General features: G+C 40.5%; 1 protein-coding gene across 1 annotated transcript in view; it reads right to left on the bottom strand.

Moving 5' to 3' along the window:
• The window catches only part of adam19a (ADAM metallopeptidase domain 19a), a 195,635-nt gene that overhangs the window by 50,774 nt on the left and 117,351 nt on the right, over positions 1 to 27,510 (bottom strand). The window contains exons 5-9 of the mRNA XM_020100203.2: positions 16,826 to 16,902; positions 5,217 to 5,400; positions 1,487 to 1,552; positions 801 to 872; positions 261 to 427 (exon numbers count right to left, since the gene is read on the bottom strand). Coding sequence (XP_019955762.1) covers positions 261 to 427; positions 801 to 872; positions 1,487 to 1,552; positions 5,217 to 5,400; positions 16,826 to 16,902 — 566 coding nt within the window. The remainder of the gene's footprint in view (positions 1 to 260; positions 428 to 800; positions 873 to 1,486; positions 1,553 to 5,216; positions 5,401 to 16,825; positions 16,903 to 27,510) is intronic.

Here is a 27,510-nt window from a genome sequence, read left to right as displayed (position 1 = left end):
GTCCAGTGTAGCTATGGCAACACATGAATCCTGTGTTTTATTGCTTCAAGTTTAATTTAGAGGACGACTGTGAAGTGGCACAATCTCACTTTAATCAAAGTCTCCAACCCACTAACATGTTGGCCTGTGCAGCTGAAGATGAGCTTGCTGTTGCCTGTCTCCACAACAACATATTTTGCAAATGAAGCGACAACATTATCTGCAACACTGTGAGTTTGACTATAGGTGCAAATGTATGTATTTGTGTGGCTATTGCTCACGTGAGCAGCTGCGCGTTGTCGTGTTTTTTGCGCGACTTCAGCTTCTGTCTCCATTGCAGGAAGGACCAGAGGGTGGCGTTCGGCTCCTCTGTGACGATACACTGATCCCTCTCGGTCCAAACCTCCAGACCGATCAGAGGCACGCGGATGTTCAGATCCCTGTAGAACTGAAAACACACAAAACAAATACAGTATGTTCCTGCACATGCACACGGTGTTGTCCTCAATCTTGTCATAAGCTCCCATCACACAGTCTGGTCACATAAGGCAATTTCTCTCTCAATCTCCCCTAAGGCACTGCTGAAGGACAGTATTGATTAAATCCTTTAGAGGCTTAATGCGACAGTAGATGTTTGTGTGCACTTTTCATTCCCTAATCATTTATTCTGAACAGCAAAGACAACAAACTTCAGAGGGGATTGGTAATAGATGACATCGAGATATGTGATGACTGTACAACAATATCTATTAGTTTGCTGAATGGAGCTGTTTGTTCTCTGGAGAATTGCAGTCGGCAGCAGGAGAAACCATCAGCCTTACCTTATCCACGTAATTGGCAATTTCCATTATCCTTGCCTTGGTCTTTTCATAGTCCTTATTCTGCCGCTTAAACTGCAGGACAGGGGAGATGGGGGAGTATTAGAGGCTTGACTGAGGTCTGCGGTCAGGCAAATAAATAAAATGTTAGCGAAAATCCTTTCTGAAGTTCCCTGGAGAGACTAATGACCCGTGAAAACACCACGCGCCCCAACCAGCCCTGCTTCACCACTTTAAAGCATGGTCCATCATCATAATTACACCAATTACAGAAGAAAAAAAAGCAGACCCTGTGCCCATGTGCTCTCACTGTGACATTAACGCAGCAGTCAGAATCCTAAACTGTCTTTTATAAAGATATAGCATCTCCTCACTGCAGCTTAGTGTCTATTTAAAAGCCCGTCCACCTTTGGTTCCATCTGAATATGCTCCCTCATTAAGCAGGCAAATCCTGGCTCGTCTCCACATGCTTTCGCCTCGCTGTGACTATCATGTCAGCGTGGAGCTCTGAGTATAAAAGGAGTTCCATTAGCTGGAATGAGATAATTGTGTAAGATGTGGACCCTGTTTCCACACCGGCGTGATGGTCATTGGACATAAGGCGATTAAATGGGGTCCCGCTGATGTACCGTGCAGAGGAATATTCTGCGGAGGCGGCTGGAGTCAGTGGAGTGTTAGTACGAGCTTACCAGTGTGTTGTCAGCCACGATGTACAGCTCCATGTATTTAGTCGTGCCCCAGGTATTCCTCTTCACCTGACAAATGAAAAGAGAAAGACAAAGAACAATGCAAACGTGCCCAATGCAGAATCTGTTGTTATTGGTTTGCTCCACAACACTATGCTATAAACAACTTTACACTACAATATATACCAGGGAGATTTTAAGTCTGCCACAATGGGCTGCCCTTCGGAGGAAATAGAGATATATTGGTGAATTGACTCTGTGTGATGAATTAGCTATTTGCAGTTCATGCTTGCAGTGGATCAAAGGATACACACACACAACTATCACTGAATTGCGATGCTAAAAAACTTAAAATGAGGATTCTGAGGCCATTATTTGAAATCTTTTTTCTATTAATTTTAATAAATCTATTATTCATGATGGAATTAATGTAAAAATAGAGTGGCGAGACACAGTGTAGGATCCCCTTGTAATAAGTCACAAGTTTAGACAAATGTAATATGCTTAATCTAATACTTTAAAGTTGTGTCATTTTTAGTTTCTTAACAGAACACATCCATTAAACACTCCCACTGCTGAAGAAAAAGAAGGTAAACTCTTGGATTTAATAACTGGTTGGTTGTCTTTTAGCAGCAATATCTTTTATTATCTCAGCTTGTATTGCCGAGCTGCTTCAGCTCAGACATGTTCTCTGGACGTCTGGTGTGAACGGCTCTGAGCTCATTCCACAGCTTCTCTCCTGGGTTAAGGTCTGGACTCTGACTGGATCACTTCAGAAGGTGGATTGTCTTTGTTTGGACTCATTCTGTCGTAGATTTACTTTAAAGTTCAGGGTCATTGTTCTGCTGTTTCATCGACTTCTGCTGCTCTTCAGCAGGTGAACAGCCTCCCTGACCTGATCCTGGAACATGAAGCTCCCTCCACTGAACTGTAGCTGCATGTTCTTATCAAACAGTTCAGTTTTAGTTTCATCAGACCACTAAACATTCCCAGCAGTGTTGTAGAGAGTCAAGCTGCTCTTTAGCGAACTTCAGACACAGTGATGTGTTTCTGGAGAGCAGCAGCTTCCTCTGTGGTGTCACTTTGCTCCACGCACCATGACCTTGACTCATGAACAGAGAAGTTAACCTGTCATTCATTTAGCGGTTTCTCTGAGCTGCTTTTTTTTATCTCTGTGTTGTGACCATAGTCTGTTAATAGTGGACGTAGCTCAAAAAGATGACGTCTATGCAGAAGTGCTTAAACTTGTAATACCACGGAGATCCATCAGGGGCTGTCTCCAAAAATCTTTCTGGCTCCATTGAAAGCCATTCAAAAAACGCCAACTTCTCCCATGAAATACTCATTAAGATCTCATTCGCTAAATTCACTCCTTCTTATCAGTGGTGGTCCATCTGAAAAATATAATTATTAAGATACTAGAGCTCAAAGTGTGGTAATTTCAGGGGCGTGTGTGTTTGACTGACAGAGACCCAGGGATGATTGACAGGCGGCAGTTCAGAGCGGCCTTGTGACTTCGGAGCCATCTTGGCTGTGCCAACACAAAATTAAAGTGTCTCCTTTTACAGATTGTTTGTTTGACTGTGAAATTCAATCAATGAAGTAATCACACACAATTGTAACGAGGCCTGGTTCATATCAGCAGATTCTTTTTGTGAACAGCAAACTCCAAATGTTTGAATGCTTTCTATACTTTTTCTGTGAGGGGCAATTTGGGGTTTAACAAATTTTCAGTTAAACTAGTACACACCAGCTAAGACATATTTGGAGGAGCCTGCACTCCTACAACTCACCAGGGCACTGGACAGATATAATGTACCCCGGTTGCTGAGCGTTCCCTTCTCTGACTGGCTGGAAGCTGCCGCTAGTTCGTATACGGTCAACAAACATGAGACCTCTGATGCAGCAGTTCTGAATTAATGCCCCATTACTGAATTGTGAGTGAGAACAGCAAAACTGAGGCTCAGCTAAGGAGCTTGGCACTCGTTCTGTTTGTGTAACCAATAGAAAAAAGCAGATTAATGCTGCTCAGTGAAAAACCACGCAGATTTAACTTCGAACATGCTCAATATTTGCATAAAACTAGACAACCGTGAAGAAAAGAGAGACGTTCTGAAGAGATTATAATCAAGAAGACAATTTCAACTAGTTGAAATAGATCAACTATCATTATATGTATGAGTATCTTCCAAGTCATTCATGCTGCTGTGTTAACAAAGCTTTATGACTCCTTCCATCATTCAGTCGCCACCTTCCTAATACATGATTACAACCATTAAAGAAAGGCTCTGCCGTAATTAAATCTCATTGATTTACATGTGAGGGGACGCTACTGTGGCTCGGTCTGGACTCAAAACCAATATTGCGGATTGGTGGGGAATCTTTAGAGCTGCGATGGCAGCCTGTGGAGTTAGCAACATACACACACACACAGTAATGCATTCACTCATCACATTATTCATTTGAGAAGCAAATTGTGGCAAACGCCTTAGGACAGTCTGGGGTCTGCTGTGGCTGGCATTTATGCATAACAACCCAGGATAAATGGGGGCCTGCGGTGGGAATTGGGAGAGCCAAGGGGCCAAGCGCAGGAGGGAGGAAGATAAAGAAACAGAGAAAGAGAACAATTGCCCTCGTGGACAACTAAGGGGGGTTTAGCATATAAGGAGTAGGGAAACAGTTTCAAGTGATTGAGAATGTAAATGGGAAGGTGAATAAATATGAGATGAAAACTGCCCCAGCTGCAAAGACAAATGAAGGGCTAGGGCATCAATTCAGGATCATCCATAACTGCACATGAGCTAACCAGACGTGTGTTCGGTTCATCATTTCTTCGTGCCTCACATCCGTGGCCCAAACCAACCTGGGAAGCCGAGTCAAAGCCATAATTCCCTTCATCTCCAGGCATCGGGAGTCATTTTGCGCCCTTAAATGGCATCAATTCAATATAGTGCTTGCCCATCCCAACGACCATTCCCCTGCAGAGCCAAATATTCACATGTGATTGGTGATTTCATTTAGCTACATAATAAATAAACCAAAAGAAAATGAGGACCCGGTCCATTACATTCGAGGAAATAAATTAATCATTATGTTTGTGTCTTTTTTAATGGACTGACTGTGAAACAGTTCTCTTTTAATATACAGAGCTTGAACGATCCCACTGCGAGCTGGGAATGACTTGTTAAAATCACAGACACTGAACCCTGGGCTCTGTTGTTCAGTTCTATGAAGGGTTATCTGCCACTGATGAGAGGGGATCATTTGACTAATCCATTTAACTTGGTACAGAGTATTTCAATCAGCCAACAGTCGGAAGAGTATTACTGAACTGAATTTATCTGGGAGCATATCGTGACTCTTCTCAACAGGTACATGGAAGCTGGTGTGGAGGCCTTATTGGAAAGAATGTGCACGGGGCGGTGTAGCTGAGGGGGAGTGGAGCGGTCGTCCTCTAACCAGAAGATGGTTCGATCCCCATCTGGTCATCAAGACTAGATATAAGCGCTATATAAATACATTCCATTGATGATATGTGTTCCAGAGATCAGATATTACCATGTAAACGTACCACTGAACTCAGTTGTTTCCCTGACTACGTTACCTGAAGGCCGCCCCAGAAGAGATGGTTTCTCTCATTCTTGTTTCGCCACATTACTCATGTTTAATCAGGTGAACAAACCTAAAACAGTCTTTGCTTATCACCCAGAAAATAGGTGTCTGTGAGACTCACCCTTAAGTGAAATGGTCTGAGCAGCTCAGAGAAATGGATGGACTGTGCAGTGTGATGACCGTGGCCACAGTTTCCACCGTTAATTGGCAGTTCCTCAGCATTCAGCAGTGAATGGTGAAGAGGATCCACTCCGCTGACAGGTTCCAGGTAGTAGGTGTTGCTAGAATTCAAGGATATCAGGCCTCTGCGTTAAGAAAGGAAAGAAAAAGGAATGTTAGTGAAGTGAAGGTGACACCACAAAAGGATAATGCGGTTTCTTAGGAAAATTCAAACGTTAAGAGCGGAGGGACTATAACATACACCAACACTATACATTCTTTGTTGCTGCCATGGCTGCAGCTTATACTATTGACTTATTGTCATTCATGGTGCAGTATATAATGACTATCTACCTACTTATTCCACACACAAAGGTCAGTCTGCATGTGAAGCGCATATCTCGCAAACCATTCATCTTATCAACTTCACTCTTGCGATGTGCATTGCAGGGGTCTGGGGAAGTGCAGTGTCGTGATTAGTGCGATTTTGACACATTCAATAAATTCAGATCTTCAGTTACTCCAAGTGGAGAATGACCTGCCACACGTTTAAAGGCTTGGGTCCTCCTGTAGCGGCCACATGCTCATTTCTGACCCGGCCCTTTGCTGCGTGTCTTGCCCCATTCTCTCTCCCCGTTTAATGCTACTTGTCCGGTCAATAAAGGCAACATGCCCAAAATAAATCCTCCGGAACAAATAGTCAAATGTTGGAAAATGACTCATTTACACTTTGATTTAACTTCAGTTATATTCAGATTTTGGACATGATTAGTTTTAACCATGAGGTTGCATTGCTCCATATAATAATTTCTCCGTTCATCCAGGTGCTCTATGCTGTGCTTTCTTTATCATGATTATTGTCTCTTTATTAGTATTATTTTATATTTTACTCTGAAGTGGGGTTTCATGGTAAGGGCAAGTCCTGCACTAAAACCATCTATTTTTAAATCTCATGCAGCTCCTGAGTTGAGGATTAAAATTGTCCGTGATAAGAGATAATGTAAAATGATCTCCTGTTTGAGAGATGGATATTTATTCCTCAACTACAGCAGCTGGTGGTGCTAAGAGAACAGCTAGCACTAGAAGTGGTGTGTAAAAGAAACAGGTGGCACCGGCATAAGGCATTTATGAGGTCATCTCTTTCATACAAACTGTTGCTTTGCAGAAGTAGTCGCAGGTTTCACATTGTTTAACAAGGTTTCATAATCCAAATCAAAATGCTTCAAATGCTCACACATTCTACCGACCTAATGTGACCTCTCCTGTATTTGTTTGGTCACCTGCTGTAGCTCTGCCTTGGAATCGTTTCCCTGCACAGGCACGGCAAAGTAAAGCCCAACTGCAGGATGCAGCGGTGAATTTTCAACAACCACCACTGCAACACCCGGGGAGATGAAGATTACGGCTCATCACTCTTACACTGGTTTCCCCTCTCCCCTGCCGATGCCCCCAATGGACTGTGGATTGTGTTCGGTGCATGTGACATAGAAAAAGTTGAAAATATTTTACTTTATAAAAAAGTTTTCTCTTCAGTGAGAGTTTGTGTCCCTTTTCACAATTCTGAGAATCTCTTCCTGCTACTTCAAACTGCCCATCAACAGTCTTCAGACCACATGATCTAAAAATAAAAAGTAGTCTCAGACTCAGTGGCTTTATATAGTGAGTGGTGAGTTTGCCATTTTGTCACCCTGTCATAATGCATCATTGAAAAGTGAAAAATGATCTATAACAATAACTGAGCAATAACTACCATCATGCACTGTGCTGTGGTTTATAAGGACAACTTCAAAAATATTTAAAAAAATGCTAATATAGCCCAACACTCCTAATGGTAGAATTCCGGGGGCCGCAAAACAGACTGTTAAACAGTTTTAATAGAGAAGTTTGTTGAAGTTTGTTTTTCTCCATCACTCTGTGAGCTGCAGGGAACATTTAAAGAGGATACCTGGCTGAGTTGGCGGCGAGCCGCTTGTTGCCTGCACCTTTTCATCCAACACTTCACTGTGGCTGCTACCGACTGTGCCAGTGGAGCCGAACAGATTTCAAACTGATCTGCTGTCAGAAAATGCTTACAACCACTGTTTCGTTCACAAAAAAGTGCGTAACACATTTAATTTCTTGTGACCGCTCTTATAAAAAGCCAACTCAACTTAAAGGTTCAGTGTGTGGAAATTATTGACATCTAGTGGCGACCTCCGTAGAGAGGACATAAATAAATATAAAGGGCCTATTCTAGTGTAAAGAAGACAATTTACACACTGGACCTTTTATAGACATTTTATAATTGAAAATCTTTTCAAATTTCCACTCCAAAAAGTCAGCATGCTTAATAAAGTGCTTGTTGAAAAGCTGCACCTTGTTAACACTTGAAATTGGTAAAAGGGATTTTTCAACTTTAAAACATAGAGAATTCCACATTCACACCCATTCAACACAGTGATGAGGTGTGAAAGCAGAAAAGGTTTCAGCTTCTCCCTCAAGTGCTTTCTTCTTTTTTCACTAGTACTGAGTGCAACATCAGTAACGCCTGCTAATTTTCAGCACATCAGGCCTCTTCCTTTTACAGCTGGATTTCTGCTCTGCCTTAAGAGTGCAGACATTTGGAGGTGACAAAACACTTCCAAAAAGCCACTAAGCCATTAAAATATGTACAGCAATGATGTGGAATATGTGGAAACCATTCAATAATAGACAAGAGATCCAGCTCAAAACTCGGGCCCTAACTGGAAATGAGAGCCACAGTCCATTACACCTGTTCCAGCCTCTTTACACTGGCCCGCTGTTTGTTTTAGGATTGATTTTCAGATCTTGATGATCACCTTAAAGGCCCTTCATGGTCTGGCCCCTGATAATATTTTAGATCTTTTAATCCTGAATGAACCTCAGATTGAGGCTCTGTTCAATAAACCAGGTTGAAATCTGAAATAAGTGTACAAATACTTATTTTAATCAAGCACACGAATCTGAAGCCAATCAAGTTTGAGAAATCCATGGTGATACCAAGCCCTACTATATAGTACACTGAAAGGATGGATGGATGGACAGATAGATAGTTCTGTTCCTGTTATTATTAGTTTGACATGGAGGAAAACAAAGAAAGTTTAAGTCCTCGGTAAAGTTCTACAGGTTATGAGGAAATAACTTTTTTCTATGATTTACAAGGACGAGGTTTAAGGGATTGCGGATTTTTATTCATGATACACGTCAAAGGTAATGATATCCCCAGGAGGAGTAAATCACAAGGGGTTTCAAAATGTGTCTATCGCGTCAGTGTATTCAGATTTGATTGAGGTACAATTTCAAAGACTACAATGTTTGATTCTTAGAGCAGCACTCTGCTGCTCAAACTGCTGACAGAGTTAATAAACAGACAAATCTGTGGGTCAAACGACAAAGACAAGCCTCCTGTTGTTTCAGACGGCTGCCGTGTGTCTGTCTTTCACCTCAGAGTATATTTGCCTCACATTTCTCCCTCGGGGGAAACTCCTTCAACTCTCCCACATCCCCCCAGTTTGAAAGCTCTGAGGTAATGTACTCACATACAGATCGCATGTTAATGCTTGGTGGAAATGGGGTCAAGTTAATAAGATCTCCTTTGTGCTTAAAAGGGGCAGCGAAAAAAACTTGATCTCTGCAAGAGAGAGGTTGAAGCATGAGGAGACAATTGTTCGGTCATTAAGTTGAAGTTGAGTCCTTAATGCATCCTCACAGTAAAAAGCCATGATGATGGAGAGTGGGGCCAGAACACTCTCTGTCCCAGACTACACAGAATGGTAAAAAGCCAATTTAAAGCACGGAGTCATTCTGCAGCAGTGACAGTCAGACTGTCTGTGAGTGTGTGTGATAGAGACTGAGGAGGAGATGGAGCCTCTTGTGTCATCCAGACAGACTCTCAGACAAGTACTTTTACTGACAAACAGGGACGTGCACGGACATTCTGAGGAGCTGCAGTATTTACCCTGAACGAAGTTATATGTGTCCATATATGTTTGTTTTTTCACTTTCTACAATAAAGTGCCTTTAGGGAAACAGTGTCATTGTTGCCAGCATATGTCAACAGAATCAGAATTAGGCTTACCAGCATTTTCTGTTCAAAATTGACTTTGACAGGGTAGAGCTAGTATTTAAAAGAGCAAATGTCTCATTCACACAATTCTAATTAATTTCAAATCTGAATGACAGACGGAATTATCAACTTTCATTGCAAAAAATACACAACTGAACACTAAAATACAGCCAAATGAATTTTTATGGAAACAGAGAAAAAGTGGTTTAATTCAGTGATTCCTGGGATTAGTATTCTAAGACAGAGCAATTATAAGATATCATTTAAAAAGTACTTTCTGGCCTTTTCCCCCTATATGTCACAACAGATAATTGAACAACACTTTCCAACACTGGGGTTTGCTACCCAACAAAGCTAAAAGCTGTTATTATGTTAAAGATGAAACTGATTCCGAATACCATACACATATATTAAATACAGTGTATTTGCCATTGATTGAATTATTCATTCAGAGTTAGTTATTAACTGAAATTCAAAAAAAGGGCTTGTGAGAAAACAGGCCTCCATCACATTAAGGGTGTTTTCACATAGACCAAACACTGGACCGACACATGTAATCACATTGACAGTTCATTTGACTCAGTTCTTTGGCAGGTGCACTTTTGCTCTGAAGGGGCCTCAGTTCTCTTTCTGTTCACACAACACTTTGTTTACAGTTACACAGATCTTTGCTGCTTTGTATTCTGGGTAGTTTTACCTTGAACAAGATGGCTGCTGCCACACTTGTCTTATCTTCATTCATGAAGTATTTCGTTAAATTAGCCCACAAGGATAAAAAAAAAAAAAGTTTACAATACACCTGTCCACGATTTGATCACGTTTCACTTGTTTGTGATTCAATTCTCGATGCATTTCAATGCTCAATTTTACTTTTTCATCAATTAATACAATTATTCAGTTAATCTGAAGTCCTTTTTTATTTAGAAAGTGCCACACTCGTCAATAGTGTTTCAGTAATGCACTCAGTGCTGCTTAACAAGTGAGTCGGCTCCTCTGCTCTTTTTAAATCACTCACGTGTGTGTGTGTGTGTATATTCATAATAACATAAGACATCTCTAACTTGGTGTGTAGCTCCACTGCTGCACTGTGAAGCTAAGTGCAGCACTATTTTCAGTCTAATTCAACACACGCTCGGCGACGACATCGTCCATAAAGTTTTTACCTTCCACTCAGACAGTCACAACACAAGTGGCATAACATGCAGTTCTCCCTCTCACCTGAGAACCTCTCCTTCACTCATTAATATGCGTACATCACTCGGAATCCGTTTCACGTAACAGCGACCTCTGTGCACATGCAAATGCACCCCCTACTATTACCATGTATTGAAATCTGTGGGAAACACAGCAAAGAAAAAATTCCTAGATCTGCTCATTTATTGGGCTTCACTCCAAAATGTTATAGGATCTCTCTTTCCGAACCCCTCCACAAGATTTCATGGCAATGGGTTCTGTAGGTTTTGCGTAATCCTGCTGACTACTATAAGTGAAAACATAACATCCCTGACATTTCAATCATAATGCTCATTGGCTGGCTGCTTGTCTAAGTCCAGCACCTCCCTCGTCTGCTGAAGTCTTCTCGTCACAATACAAATACTGTGTACAGCACTGACCAACACGGATGATACTGTGTTGGCCAACAAGCAACAAGGACTGTAAGCACGGAAATGTCAAAGATCTGTTTGAGTTCATTTACAAAGTGTTGTCCATTCAAAAGTTTCAATACACATTGGTTCCGATCCTTCAACATTCGTTCATTATACTGAAGAAAGGGCGAATACCAAAAACTGTATATAAGGTGTATTAAGATTGATGTCTACCTCAACAGTTGTAAGTTTAACAATTTAAACATCTTCTGATTGGTCAATATTTACTGCAAACTATACAATACAAGAACATTAAAACCAAGTTTAAAGAAAAACAATACAAACAAAGGCTTACAATAAAATAATAAAGGGAGCTTCTCTCTACCGCAATAAACATGAAAGCTCTTCCAGCTGATACGTACACATTATTGGGATGTCCTGTAACATCATGACACCCCATATCAGCACAACACACACCCAGAAGCTAGTCTGGCATGTCCCCTAAAAAAGGAGGTAAAGCGAGAGGTCAACCATTTTCTACAGGATGACCAATCACAACAGGGGCGAGCTGGCTGAACATTAGATCACGTAGTCACTCTCAAGAAATAACAATAATTGAAATTATGAACATGAACATATTATGTGTCCACTAAAAACTTCTGGAAAGTACATTTTTATAATCACTCTGTAAATATTTCATATCATTTCAAATTGCAGTAAGCAATTACAATGATGTATTTTATAAATGTTTATGTTACAAATAAAGTCTTAAAGTTCTAGAGGCAAACAAATTCTAAGAAATCAATCTATCCGTCTCCATCCTGACCTTGAAGAGTAATGAGTTATACAGGCCCGGCTTGCTGTGGTTCAACATGCATTTGAAGTTTGTATAGAAGCGATTTCATCTTACACTTTGTCAGAGTTGCTATTTATTTCAAAGCAAACACAATAGGTACAAAGAGAATGAAATTGGTTTTCGTGAAAGGACTGCTGCTGGTTATTCTGCTCATCCACACTGCATGACCATCCAGGCACAGCTGAGCTCTGAGTCACGCTTTGTGAGAAAACACAGTGGCTTTTTTCTTTTCCTTATGGAACGTCTTCAATAATTACGCTGTCCATATATGTCCAAGGTTGTTGAACAATATAGCTTATGAAATTCAACCTGAGTCAATACAAAACACCTCATTATGGCAGGAAAGCAGTTTAAACACAGCTGGGAGCTTAAAATAAAAAAAGCACACAGGACTGTAGATTAGAGATGGTCAATTTTGGAACCGGGCAAAATTTACAGATCGCAAACTTCCATATTGTGGCAGAAGGTGCCGCCAGTAATTACAATGAAGGCATAACAAAAAAGACACAAACCAGAAAAGAGTCCAATAAATTGTCTCATCAAAACACTTTCTTCATGTTCTCAACTCCTTAAAAAAACAGGAAACATTTCATTATAAGTTCACGATCATATAATGGAGGAATGAGAAGTCAGTGTTGTTTGGCTCCCACAGGGTTGCAGCGATTATGATTCGGAACTAAGAATTGAACGTTGTCATCAATTTCTACTTTTGAAATCAATAGGAGAATTACTGACTCCCAGTATTTTTTCAATCAATGAAAAGAAAAAAATTTAATGTAAATGGTAGTTTGGGCAGAAAACAGACGAAAATAATCAAATCTTAACCTTAAAATCAAAGGTTAGATGGGTTTATAGATTTGGAGGCTTCCAGAATAATGTCCCAGCCCTGGTTCTCTGTCATCTATCTGCTGATTTTATATATTTCCTGCCTCTTCTGACGTTTTCATATTTTTTTGTTCAGGGTGCCATTATTCTGCCCCCTACAATAACAGTTGTAATTTACTGATTTAGTTGAGGCTTTTGTCCAGGAGCGATTTATACTGCAGATAATAGCAGAGCAAGCTATGATTCTATGATCATCAAAAGTGGAATGCAAATGTCTATTAGCATTTTTAAAACGAAACGACATTCATCATTTATCACACCTATGAAGAACAGACGCAGAATGAGAGCAGAGACAGAAAAGCTGAGTGTCTGGGAACCGTTCAAAGTGAGAATGACAATGAGACGTCATTCCATGTTGCGTAAAGCTCTGCAGGGTTAATGAACCTTAAGTTGAATTATTTTGTCACCAAACAAAGTTCTTCTAACCAATAGAGGGATCTTATCAAATGTCAACTATGGAGCAACATTTCATTTTTGATACAGTTTAAAGTAACTCTGTTTGAAAAGCACTGTGAGAAGTTAAACCACCAAATAATGTTTGTGTAGTGAAAGTGGCTGATATTTTACCACTTCATCCCTCGTAGAAACTTAATGACTTAACATAATCTTTGTTTGCGTGTCAGTCCAGGAACAAACATGTTCGGCATTCATCGTTCGGATGACTCTGTTGAATGACTGGACATCAGGAGAGCATTTACATTCTGCTGGCTTACACATCTCTATTCCCCCCCACGTCTGCTCTGTTCTCATCAAAGCTGCTGTCAACAAGCAGAGCCTGGCTACCTTCCCAGAGCAGGACAGAGGGACCGACGGGTGCTGACGGACGTGTCACCACTGAACCAGCCACTATCAGAGAGGAAAAAAATATCAAGATTCTCTCACAAATTGATTAGAAACTTCCTGAAACTCCTAATTGTCCACATCTACTGAAAAGGCATTCGGATTAAGTTATGCTAAAGCTCCACTGAGCTGTAATTGAGCGTCTCTTTTATCCGATCACATTCATGAATATATTTTCTTGGGACACACATCCTGAGGATATGCAGCATCTTTGCCAGGAGGAAGTTTCTATCTGAGGTTTTACTGTGCAGGCCCCTCCACATTTTAATCTGTCTGAGGATGTGAACATTTAAGACTTTTAAAACTGCTGCCTGGATCCTTGGAGAGGATCAAATGATTTTTTACAAGTCAATCTCAAGAAGAATGAAAAGATTAAAAGAACATTTGAACTGCGGAATTGGATATTTTTTTCTACTTTTATCTTATTTTACCACTCAGTGACCACGTTCCTGCAGATCTAAAACCAGGTGAGCCAGGTAGCCAGCATAAGCTACTGGTCGAACCAAAACAACTGAAGGAATTTAGCAGGAAATAAGAAATAACATGAATATTTTGCATTAAAATAATTTTTACCACAAACAATACTTTTTAAATATTTTTACCAAACTTACAGAGTCATTTTACAATGTAGAGAAAGAGAAGCCTAGGATCAACTAGGACCCTGATTAAGACATGAGCTGTTTTCAGAGGATATCCGCAGAATTGGGTCCAGACTTTCTTTGCAGTTGCACTTTCACACATGATACACACACGATATTCTCTGCTGAGACACTTTCACAACAATAAAATGATCCACAGGATTCAGATAAGGGACGGTGCAGCAGGCAGAGGCAGGACGTAACATTTTAAATCATGTGATTTTGGGTTAGGGTAAGGGTCGGCTCTTATGACCAATGCCTTTATCAGCATCTTCTATGTTTACTATTTTTTCATCCTGAGACATTCGTTTTCTTTTGGGGTTTCACGTTTGTGTTTGTTGATTGTGCGTCATCAGGAGACCCAGCGTGGGATCTCCTGCTGTGTGCTCACAATGACGTCTGTGGAAAGAAAGACCACAGAAACTCTGGAGGCTGTCACTCAGACATTTTGCATTCATACATTCACCTCTCTCCGAGAAACTGTGGAGGATCTCTGGAGTTAAGTGCTTGTCTGTTGGTGGGGCAGATTGAGGTCCTGCTGGGGATGTTAGAGCCACATCTGAGGAGCCAGAGGACCATACCACCACCGACCCCATCAATTTGAGCTAAACACGCTAAACTACTACAGAGAACAATGACAGGTTGATGCCTGCTTTAGTCACAGTGCAAAAGCTCTTTCTGCAAAAAACAACAATGTTACTTTTTCCCTGTAACATAAAACAATGCATGAATCAATCATCCGAAAAAAACAACCCCGGTGTGTAATGACCTAAAGAATATTGCAGCAAAATGCACATGTGGGTGTTTTATTACTTATGAACTCAACTTTTCATTAGCGGGAAGGCGCCTGTCACATTGTTTTGCAATAACAGAGTAAATGAGCTTCCCCTTACAGCAATGATAGAACAACCATCAAGTAAAATGTGCAGGCAACTCATTCAAGGTTCAGTAGGCCTTTAAGATATCTGATGTAGTTGTTAAAACACAATCGTCTTCCATAGAACAACCTGTATAATATGCATATACAGACTATACATGGCCCCCTTACTAGTAATTCATGATGATGGACAAATAGCTTATCCCAGGGGATTCAATGATCTGCTCTGAGCCCCCACCCTGCACAAACACATGTTCCTTACAAGATGCAGGAGCCCTACACCTCACTTCTTAATTGTGCTTCAGCAGAGCATATCCTCAAACACATCGGTAATTAATTACACAACCATCAAGTAAGGTGTCAGGCCCCAGGACTGCCGTCTATGCCCAGTTGGTAAATCCAGACTTGATTAATATTGACTTCTTACTTAGTGGCTTTCACAAACTGTATCCTGTAGTAATACACGATCTGCTGATCTCTTAAGTCAGCTCAGTTATTAGAAATCACACTGAGTATGTACTGCCCGCACCTCTACATTTTTACCTCAGTTTTGATTCTTTCGGTGAAGTTACCACCCATGTTTGTTTTGGTACAAGACAGCTGTTGTTCATTACTTACCTGTGGCTCAGTGTGGCGTCTCATGTATTTACTCAGTCCTAAGGTTTATGCCCCTTCCTGACTGTCAGAATAAGATATCTGGCTGTTGGTTGAAACTATAACTTTGTGTCAGCGGGTTGAGTAACCTGCAGTCTAAGGAAGAATAAAAACATCATTTGATAATAAAACATTTGATGGAAAATGTGTGTCTTTGTGGATTTGGTCTCATCTCCAGCTTTTGTAAAACAGAATTCAAAACCCTTGTTTCCATTGTTATGCAACAGCAAATCACAAGTGTTGGGACAGATATATAAAGCATATTGCGTATGATCCTTTCCACTCAAATGTTTTCCATTCATACACAGGACCATCCACATTAGTAGGGTTTAGCCACAATAACAGTGAAACAATGTGAATGACCTTAATGAACGAAATCCAGTTAGTAAGCTGCTGTAAGTTGTCTGAGTCAAATCAGAGCAGTTCTAACAAAACTGGAAAATAAAAGAGAATAACCACCTCGGCAATCAACACTTCCAGCAACCAGTACAGTTGCAGTTTACGTCCAAGTCTGTCCAGACTCATATAATATGTGTAGAGAAGAAATTCTTTTATCATAATAACTACGTTTTTGGAGTTATGGCCAAAAATATGATCGCTGAGGTCTAACACTGGTCATGATCATGGTGGCAGCTGATCGTGGACTATTATTTTCAACAAGACTGCTTGATACACAATATGTTTACTCAGATACTCTACCATTACTGACGATAACTCATCCATTCATTTACTTTCCATTATGTTACAAACTGTTTCTTCTCGTCATTGTTGCAAATACTCTTGTTTTGCCGATGTTCTTGGTTATACACTGCATCTCTTGCACTTTTGTTCATATTGGGAAGTGTTATTTGGTAGTTTTTCCTTACTCTTGTTGAGGGTTAAGAACAGAGGACGTTGCACCTCGCACCAAGCTCAATGAGACAATTTGTGAATATGGGCTATACAAATAAAATTTGATTGATTGATAACAAATAATGGACATAAAAATTATTTCGAAGAAAGTTTCTTGGATATAACATTCACAAGAATCAGAGGGACATGTATTTATGAATGGACGGACAGAGAGATGACTTGACCACATGATGCATCAAAGCCACAGCTGTCCCCAGCGCAGAAGAATAAAAACAGTGTCAGAGTAAAAGAAGTGAACTTGGAACTGTTGACTGTACCTGACTCCTGAGCATGTGCTGACAGCAACCCAAGACTCTGGATGTCCTCTTACATGACCGTGGTAGAAGCAGTGATACTGAAAGAGAAAGAATCGACATCAATCATCAATACAGCCATGATAATAATGTTCATGCAACCAACAAAAAATAATTTGCGAGTCAAATAGGGTAGAGTACAGCTGCTTGTAAAAGTCACTGCCCACTGTACATGGATGAGGATGGGGGATTAATAAATATATGAAAAGCATATTGGTGTTCGAATGATGGCTGGAGGATCCTGATGAAAATGTGACAAGAAATCATCAAACCTGAAACAAAAGCATTTCAAGACCAATCAAGAAGATGGCAGGAAGCTTGAGTGTGATGGACACGAGGAGTCAAAGCTGCAATGAGTCACTGTTGGAGTCTTGTTATTGTCGAGAGCCCTACGCTGCCCTGATATATTCGCTTGGCAAACGATGGATGCAGTCTTCGTGGGACACGTAGACCATAAAGGCTGAACCAAAATGAGAAGATCAGGTCTACAGAGGATTCCTGTGTTCGGCGCCACCAACCTGTCCCGGCCTTAACGCTCTCACCTAGCTAGAGAGCTCCAGTTGAACGCAATGAGAAAGTTTAATGTTCAGAGAAACGGTTTGTCACCAAAGCACAATGAACTCTGGGATGGGTTTCCCCAAGTAGGATTTACTGGCCCCACCAAGCCCTCTTTTCCTGGGGATGGAGGGACGCATATGCAGTGGTCTTCGAAATGGGACAGTCTAGTGGAGCAACTGATCTTAGAGTACAGCCTCCAAAGGAGAGGGCCCCTGAATTGAGACCCAGCTACAGAGTGCTGGGCAGGGCTATGATTACATCTAGTCTAACTATATTTAAAACATCTATTGTTTAATAAAAGGCTCAATTGTTTATTTATTTGTGTCACAAATCACTTAATGATAGTAATTTCTGACAAACTGGGAATTTGAATGAAGTCAACCCTAACAAACATGAAGGAGAGTGAAAGTGATGAAGAACAAAGTGATTCTGAACATGAGTGACTCTGACAAGACCGAGAGCTTTTACTTAAGCGAGCGACTACTTCTGTCTTACGGATGTGGTTTAGTATGAAAGTCACATGGACTAGAAAGCTGTTTGTGATTCTGATGAAGACTGGTCCATACACCAAAATCAAAACCTCATTAACCTATTTTACCACCTTTGAAAGAATGAGGTCAAACTCAAAGAGAGGAAATGAGTCGCTAAAGTGCAGCCGAGTGCTAAAAGTAAATCCCAGACTCAGTGATGGAAGATAACAGCTGCTGGTGCAACTTATCTGCAAAGACCTGGCCTCCCTGTACAAAGCTGAGAACAGGACAATGTGCATCATTACCTGGATATGATATGATCTCAATTAGGATATAAGGGTTCGATCTTATGGATTGGTCCAAGATTGTGAGCAGAAATTGCTCAAATGGTAAATGGTTTGTATTTATATAGCACTTTTCAAGTTTTGATGACCACTCAAAGTGCTTTACAGTACAGTTTGCCATTTATCCATTCACACATATATTCATTCACTATTAGACTTTTATTCTATAGGGGCTATTCGGGGTTCAGTATCTTGCCCAAGGACACTTCGGCATGCAGATGGGGAAGACTGGGGATTGAGCTGCTGACCTTCTGGTTGGAGGACGATCGCTCTACCCCTCAGCCACAGCCGCAGCTGGGTATGTTAGAGAAAATACAAAAAATAATATACATTGATCTTTAAGAAAAATGTGACACCGTCATCAACAATGTGTCAATTACAGTATGTCAGTCCTACGCCCATAAACACATTTCAGCATTAACAGGCTGTACTTAACCAGGAATGATCCACTGCTCAACTATGTAAACCTGAGAAGGAATGGAAATGCTCTGCCGGCTTCAGTGGTTTATTAAAGTTAATTATGGATATAATCTATTTGTCTTCATGGATGTATTTGTGAATATAAAGGTTAAAATCTGTTGTAACAACGATGGAGGATTGTGACATTTAAATGTCATTATTTTACAATGTGAATTAAGGCCAGTAAGCGGTCTTCACTATGTGCAACAAAAACAGCACCTGGATTTGTAAAAAAACTGAGCTGAGAGCACAAAACTGAGGCACAAACTGAACTGTGAGATACAAGGAGTTCACTTTCATGGGGAAAAAAGATGAGTAAACGAGAGGTAGAAGAGTTATTTTTCCAAGACCACCACTCTGTCTGCTCGCCGCAAAATCATAACTTTTATAAAAATAGACATAAGAAATGAACAGCCTCAATAGTACCTTGTGCAAAGGTATCACACCTTTCATGAATTCTAAAAGCAGCTCACCCATTGAGCCCAAAGGCTGCCTGTTACAGCTGAAAAGGGATTTGTCACCATGAGGTTTAAATGATGCCTGCATGTCGATTTCTGACAATTCAAAAGTCTCTGTCAGCTCATCAGAGCGTGAAATGAGCTCTTTCATTTGAACAGCAGCAGCAGGAGAAGTGAGTGCTCTGTTTGAGCCAACATACAAATCAACTGTCAGTGAGCGCGCTCCCCGCCAGCTCCCGACGGTTAATCTCGTTACATGTACAGGATGTGATGTGGACACGGCCCAAGGGATTGTCCCGATAGAGCATGTTTCAGGTGTGTGGGGAATAAACTGCCATCTGTAAGAGCCTACTGAAAAAACCCTGGTCATGTGTAGTTCTACTGCATGACCAGAGTAGATATATCTATCTATTTGTAGGAGTTCGTTTCACTCAGGAGGGTGTAAGCTTTTGGGGCTCTTGTTTAACAATCTAAACTCATGTTCTAAAGCACATGGAACAAGTGAATTAATCCCCTGAAATTATCCGGAGGGGCTGAATGTGGGAATGCAAATGTACAAGTCAGCTGCTGTTTCTCCTGCCAACCCTAAAAAAAACTCTGGCTAATGTCCAAGTTAGCCCATGTGAGAAAAACTGTAAGCGATTATCCAAAGGATTCACCGTGAAAAAAAAAATCATCTCAGAATGAAAAAGATGTGACACACAAACAGAAGCTGGCAAAGAAGACGCTGAGAGATTCTAGAGCTTTTGGTGATAAAGGCCGAGTGGCGTCTATTTGCTGTAAACAAAAACATGTGATCTCTGTGGCAGAATGAATATGTACGTTCTGCCCCCCCTCACATGAGAGGGAGATTTGTTTGTTCCGAAAACATCTGACTGGAGAATCTCCTGCTGCTGAAAAACTCCAGAAAAAGTCTTCTAGAATTTCACGTTTGAAAAAGTCTTTAATAAATCATGGGTGTGTTTTGGGTGTGATGTGGAACAAAGCACTCAGAGTGCCATGTGCCATGGCCAGAAAGAACTCTTCTCTGCAGATGAAATGGTTTTACTTTGCACATGAGCAGATCATTTCTGTGCTTATTATTTATCTTGATAATTCTCCTTAAAAATTAAAATAAATATGAAATTCTGCACCACTGACTTCAGACCAGGTTTTCATTGTTCAAAAGCACTATTGTTTTCCACTGCGTCAAGATAGCAATATAAAAACAATTCGACTGACTAGACAACATAGATGGTAAACAGGAAAATGACACAACTGGTTCTGTCTGTGTGTGGCTGCAAAGGGTACACTATACTGAAAAGACAATTATTGTTTGGAAAGGTGTCAGCAAGAATGCTGTTGTTTCATTTTTAAAAGAGAAAGAGTGCATCCTCCCATTCTCTGTAGAACTGAATTCAACATCCAAGAACTCACTTACTCATTACCCTGCAGGTCCATTGACCAGTACACAAAAAAAGTTGGCTTTTCGGGAGTGAGAAGGCAGAGCAAAATCCAAACCAGTTCTAGGCCAGAACCAAATGGAAGGGATTAGTAGTATAAGAAGGCAGCTATTTCACTTTCAACGATTCTATTCAGCCAGCCCTTGAAATAGATTGTCTCCACCCAGTGTCTGCAGAGAAATTTAGCCGAATGCCAAAGGTTTAAAAAAAAATGAAATGGGAATTAGCTGGATTAGAAGAGAATTGGAACCAATGTCTTTAACCTTTGTGGGATAAAAGTCTACTGAAGCATGTTTGATAAAGTAGCTACCTTTGGTACTTGGACAGCACTGGATACAATTACAGAGAAAATGAATGAAAGGCACTTTTCAGTCTCTAAGAATTCAGAACAAAGTCAACTGAAAGGTATTGAAAGATCCTCACTTTGCCTCTTTAATATACACTGACCATAACCTGCTAATATAACACATTCTAAATGAAGTGTTTCTATAATAAGATACAAGTGAACTTTTGATAGCCACTTCAGCGCTAATATATGTTCGTACTATGATGAAAGGAGAGGAAACATGTTCTGCTTCAACCGAAACATCAGAGCAAAACCTAATTTTATCCTCTATAATCTGGACAAGGCATGTGAGGTGAGACGGTCAGGCTCTATGAATCTCCCTGGAAGCAAGAGATCAACCCAAGAATGTTTGCATCATGCAAACTGATCTCAGATTCAAGCAAGTGTTGCAACACAGGCACGTGTTTCAGAAAACCGATCTTTCTTTCCGCTGACATCTCTGCCCCCCCGTCTCCCTGCATTGTGTTCAGCCCTTTGTTTCATTCTCATCGGAGCTCGACCCATCACGTATGCTTTGTGTGAGTCATGCCCACTTTACATCCACAGCAGTGCCGAATTAAAAGAAAAACATACAGTAGATGACCAGATGATTCTTGTAAGACTTTATTATTTTAATTAAGCTTGGGTGTCACTGGCTCTTTTATGAATGTAAATAAGCTACAAAGTACTAAATGAGAAACCATGATTCCAGAGCTCTTTGAAAACCCCGCCCCGTTGTGGATCGGCAGGATAAACTCCCCTGAAATGAATGAGTACAAAGTTTGTTGGTGCAACTGTGTGTGTTTTTGATCAGCAGAAGTCATAAAGACACGGGAACTGCTGGATTTAGAGGCACACTGATATACTGTGTGGGCTGCTATAAGCTGATCACAGAAAAAAAATTGTAATACAGAAATGGACAAGATGTGTTCCCGGTCGTTTAGAGACAGCAACTACACCATCTCATCACAAGTTTGAGTGTAAAGACAACACAAAAGTTCATCTGTGGAGTCTCTTACACTACAACTGTAATTAGTCAAGTGTAAACAGAACACTGAGATGTTTCATCAATGCAGCTTTCGGATAATAGACCAAAATGTTCTGTTTGTCGAGTGATACTTGCAAAGAATCAGTTTCTTTTCAACATCTTAATCGAGCTGTTGTTTTTACTGTAGTGCCCCCTGCCCCCTGACTCCCCTTTAAGAAGGGCCAGACTGGGAAATACATTCAGCATCAGACTTATCTCATGGGCCAGGATGACTGTGTGGGGAGGAATGTGTACACAGTGACCCCGTCAGTCTGGGGCATACATTTGTGTTTATGGCACTATAGGGGTGGCCCTGCTGTTGCAGTCCAAACAAAACAGAAGAAGAAGAAGAAGAAGCCATAATTCCCATCAATACTGTCACCTTAGAATTAGTTAACATACAACACAATTCTTATCTTAAAGGTATAGTAAGCAATTCTGGGGAATGACTGTTGGAATTTGTACCCAAGACCACAACAAGTACACCCCTCCCTTCTTTGGTCCCCTCAAGAGCTTCACCCTCCACATTCATTCACATGCATTAGGTACATTTGACATTCTGTGGCTCTCCGCAACGCCCACCTAGTGTGATGCATTCTGGTTAAAAATCCCCAGGATGCACCGCTGTTTTCTCAAATCAGCTTCTCCCAGACTCCCGCAGGCTTTATACTCGTGGGCCAGGCAGAGAAAGTCAGCTGATATTCCAGAGGCTCTCGCTCTGACATTTGCATTCACACGTGCACCTCCTCCAGAAAAAGTAGAATCTCCGGAGTTCGGTGCATGTCTCAAAGCAGCTTAAGTTTACTGGAGGTGGGCTGTGATCGGGTGTCGAGCTGTCTGGAGAGAGAAGTTAGGACAGCAGTGTAGGTGGCTGAGAGTTGGTGTCTTTACCACCTCCTCTGTTAAAGAAGAAGCATCTAGGATGAGGGGTGAAACGTCTTCAAGAAACACAAGTCAAATGGCCGACAAACGCTAATACAATTTCTGAAGATACTTTGACCGGGATGACTGAGAATCTTCACAGGTTTGTTCTAACACAACTTTGTATTTAGGTATGACCAGTAAAGTGTGTGTGTAATGTTGCGTACCCAATAAACACAGGCACAGCCAATGGCAGCAGAATGAAATAGAAACACCTATCCACGTGACTGAAAGTATCATTGCCTGTGCTCCATTAAAACTGCTCAGCACATGAGGAAATCGTTATTGTCTTGTGAAATGTTTTTGCATAAATGCTCCAGAAGCTGCTGGAGCTGTTAAAATTTGAATCCATCTTTGTTCGACATGTCTCCATTAAGCCCCTCGTAAATCCAGACAACTTGATGCTCTTATCTGAGACCCAGCATTACAGCCATGAACATTGTTCAGCAAAGATTCGTCCTTAAGGTCGGCCCCTAAACTCGTCTCATCGTGTTTGAGAACGTTACACAGTGACTGACTGTTGAGTGAGTGGGTATTCTGATTTTACATTTGTGTCCGCTGCATGAGATGTAACCACAGAAATAGGTGAAGGTGCAGCACAAGGTGAAGTTATGTTTTTTAAACTTTTACAAAAGCAGGAAAAGGTTATACCTATAGTAACAAGTACATTTAAACATACATGGTGTACATATGGCTTCTTGTGAGTGCTACCAACATGTATTCAAGCAGTAAGTGATCAGATTTAAGTGAAAGCCCCATAAGTGTTTAATAATTAAAGATATGGAATATTAAATAATCCTACAGTGAGGTTTTCACAAGTGTGTTTCATCTAAATTGTACGAATTGTTGTTTTCTGTACCCTAGAATGGTTCTTTTATATTTAAGTACTTCATATGTACACCAGAAGTGGATCCTCCCTATGGAGGCCGCCATGTTTTTTATAGTAGCCCAAACTGGACAAACTAAACACCTTTTGAGTTTTTATGACAACTGAAGGCTGCCACAGGTTCTCTTTCATGTTTGGAAGAGGAGGGTGAGGGTGCATGCAACTTCACCACTTGATGTCACTAAATTCTACACACTGTACCTTTAAATTATTATTAGTGAAATAAGGTGACGTAACAAAACAAGGTGACAGTGGCAGTGGAAATACACATACAGATAAACATAAAAGACATACAATCAAAGTCACAGAGCAGTTACAGTTCAGGAATTAAACCAGTATTTGTGTGTTGTTCGTGTGTGTGCTGTGTGTGTTTTTGTGTGTGCTGTGTTTATCTGCGTGTGTGTGCTTGTAAAGGAGAGAGGGAATGGTATGCATGGGGCCGTGAGGAGTGAGGTCATGCAAGGACAGGAGAATTGTTTTTCTCTAAAAAGTCACTTACAGCCTCAGAGCAACTGTTTTCAGGTGATGAAATCCAGTGTTTTATCTCCATTTGACCGTATGATGACATATGTGTTCATAAAAACACCGGAGAATTTATAGGTTAAAGTGCTTTAGGCTATAGAATGTTTGGTATGTCATCATGTTTTTTAGTAAATGTGTCATATTATCATGAACTAAAATTGTATGAACACATTTTCTAGCCAATCCACAGTTTTTTGTTTTTTTTAGCATCAGAATTCTCGTGTAGTCCTTGAAAGCAGGCGTGATGTCGCCCGAGTTGGCCCACCTCACTGACCAATCAGTAATTGTTCCAGATCGTGATTTCAGCAGCCACTTGTCTCTGATTTGCGAAACAAAAAACCCTTTCTCAGCCAAGTGTAAAGGTTCAAATTAGAAATGCTTTCTGTAAATGTGCCACAATCTAATTAGTTTTGTGTGAAAAATGAACAAAACCCATAAAAGCCCAGTAGAACTACATTCACATTCAACAGTAATGAGTGGTGTGCTGTTGGAGTCTCTGATTAAACAACAGTGGACATTATGTTATCACCTATCCAGCTTCACTGCCTGCTATTGGATGCTAGTATCATCAATGCTATCAGAGATACCTTAGACAAAATGTACACAAATTAGGACACGACTGATTCTAACCTACCCATCCTGTTTCTAAGTGGTGCGTCATGAGTGACGGCACATTCCCAAATTCACGACCTCTAAACAAGACGTTGGAGCAGATTTGAAACTAAACTCAGCATCATTTTCAACTTCAGCTTCAATTTGTTTGAAAAAGTTTAGAGTCACTTAACAAAGCAGACATGTTCACAACCGGTTAAAAAGTCTGCCGATTGATGAAGAGGTGATTTGTTCCTGTGATGTAGCACTTAGCAGCTAAGTTGATCACAGGGCCAGTCAGTGTGTTAAACCACCTCTAATCATCAAAAGCTCCAGAGATCTGAGGCGTCTGCAAACAGCCTGATAATCGGTGTCTTTAAAGATTGAATCAAACTCGTGTCCTCAGAGACAAGCAGCGGACACAATCTGTAGCGTTTACCTTGTTTGACTGCAGGATGATGGCTTTTCTTTGTACCGTGATAATTATCTTCAAGAATTACAGATGACTGTATTGTAAGTGGATTTTCAAAATGAAGTTTTGTTTTAAACCCTACATTATACAGGTTTTCAGAAAAATACCCACATTAACTGAGGAGAAAGAAAACCCTCCAATTACAAAAAGATAAACACTGATTGATTAAATAAGGCATTTCAAATCCTTATTGTTGTGCCTCAGATGTTTTAAACTCCATTTTTTTTATCAGATTCAATTTAGTCAGCTTTCAACATTGAATTTTAAGTTTTTAATCTGCATCTTCAAACTTTGAAGTTTGCAGTTATAGAGCAGCAGCCCCTCTGTGTGTTGGTACTGTAAAGCTCCTGATGTTTAATGATGTTAACTGCGACCTGCTGCTAACTTACAGGATTGCTTGTTTCTAATTACAAATTACATATTTATAATTACTGGGACACAGACTGATTTTACAATGTTACCTGCACCGTAAACCCAACACAATGCTAAATGCCACATATGCAATAAATCTTCAAAATCTTCCACTGAGGCACTGGATTGCAGCACTGGTTCTCAAATTAGGGGTGCGGAATTCCTCTGGAAATATAAAAAATGAAATAGAATATATAAAATAAAAAAAGTAATAAAGCAGAATAAATAACAAGAAACAGAAAAAAGAGCAAAGCTGTGCTTGAGACACGGCAGTCAGTTGCTGCAGGTAATTTTACAAAACCAAAGGAAACATGCATGTAGGTTGTTTTTCTGCGCACTAACTCAAATCAATATCCTTTGTGAGATTTGACTACCTCTGGAGATAATTGGGGTATCAAGTCTGGCACCTTCGTTTTTGGGTCTGGGTGCTGAAAAGTCTGGGAACCCCTGGACTGGAGCTTACTCAGTGAGGCCCTGTAGATGATATTGAGCATACCCATAGGTCAGCAGTAACAGCGTGGTGTGTGTATTATGCATGCAGGGATTAGTGTCTGACTGGTTTCACCACAGGCAAACATTTCTGTTTGAATGAGATTTGTGCATGTGTGAAGAGAATCTGTGCTTTCACATTTTATGCCTGAATAAAATAGTGATTTGAGTGATATAGAATATTACTCTTTATGTTTGCATGCAGGCCTAGAGTGGACAAATATGTACTATTGATCAAATCTATCACCTCTTGTGTGATTTGTTTCTGTTATTGTGCTTGACTACATATTGTTTGCGTGTGCATGTTTGTGTAACGCGTGCATAGCTGTTTGCGGCCCTAGCAACACTTTTGTCTTTCATACAGCTTCTATTACCATCAAATGAGTGGCTCATTGCCAGCGCTATGGTTAGCAGCATATTATGTTGCCCCAGCCTACTCCTTATATGACATTTCCTTTTACTAAGATTCCTGTTCTTTTATGGGGATTGGCTGTCTCAGCAGATTCCACAGCACTGCTTGGACTGAAATAAAAGTGTAAATAGCATTTTGCAATGTTGGATTTCAATCTGTAGTCTAGACTTATTACTTTGTGTTTAGCCTACAGCAGGAATGATTTTGCAATGACTCAATGTGAACATAAAACTTACCACAACTAAAAGGCAACAGCATATTCCTATTTTCTTTGGATGAATGAAGTGATGAATTCATGGGTGTGAAACTGGCTTGAACAAAGTGAAAGCCTTCTCTCTCTCTTTTAAAACACCCAACACTTTTACAGACATCTATTTTCAATTCCATTTATTCTTTGACATCAACTGACATCGGGCGAGTGGTGCAACTGGTATGATATAAAATCTCAAATATTTGAAATGTGAATCCTACTGTGCAGTCTTCTTATTGATGTGATACAAGTCGTTCATGAAATGAAATAAGTCCCACATGAAATCCAAAACCACATGCATACTGTACATATACATTTTATATCTTCAGCCTCCAGGCTAGATTTAGTACCATACTGAAATGAATGGAAACCCGTGGTGGCTGAGGAGACAGCAGTAATTCATTAAATCTAAACACTGCTATGCTTTGAAAAAGAATTCGGTTTTAAAATATAATATAAATATAAAATACATTGGTTGGGGACTTTTGACAGGGTTGTAACACAAAAAAATCCAAGCGCACAGGAGAAATCCAAGAGCAGATGATTCACCAGCTGAGAGAAAGCAGCTCCAGTGCGGAGAAGGGCTGAAGCTGGAGTAATCCGTGCAAGCAA

Source organism: Paralichthys olivaceus, chromosome 22 (assembly GCF_024713975.1).
Source record: "Paralichthys olivaceus isolate ysfri-2021 chromosome 22, ASM2471397v2, whole genome shotgun sequence".
NCBI classification, from domain to species: domain Eukaryota; kingdom Metazoa; phylum Chordata; class Actinopteri; order Pleuronectiformes; family Paralichthyidae; genus Paralichthys; species Paralichthys olivaceus.
This window is presented reverse-complemented; position numbering and strand designations above follow the sequence as displayed.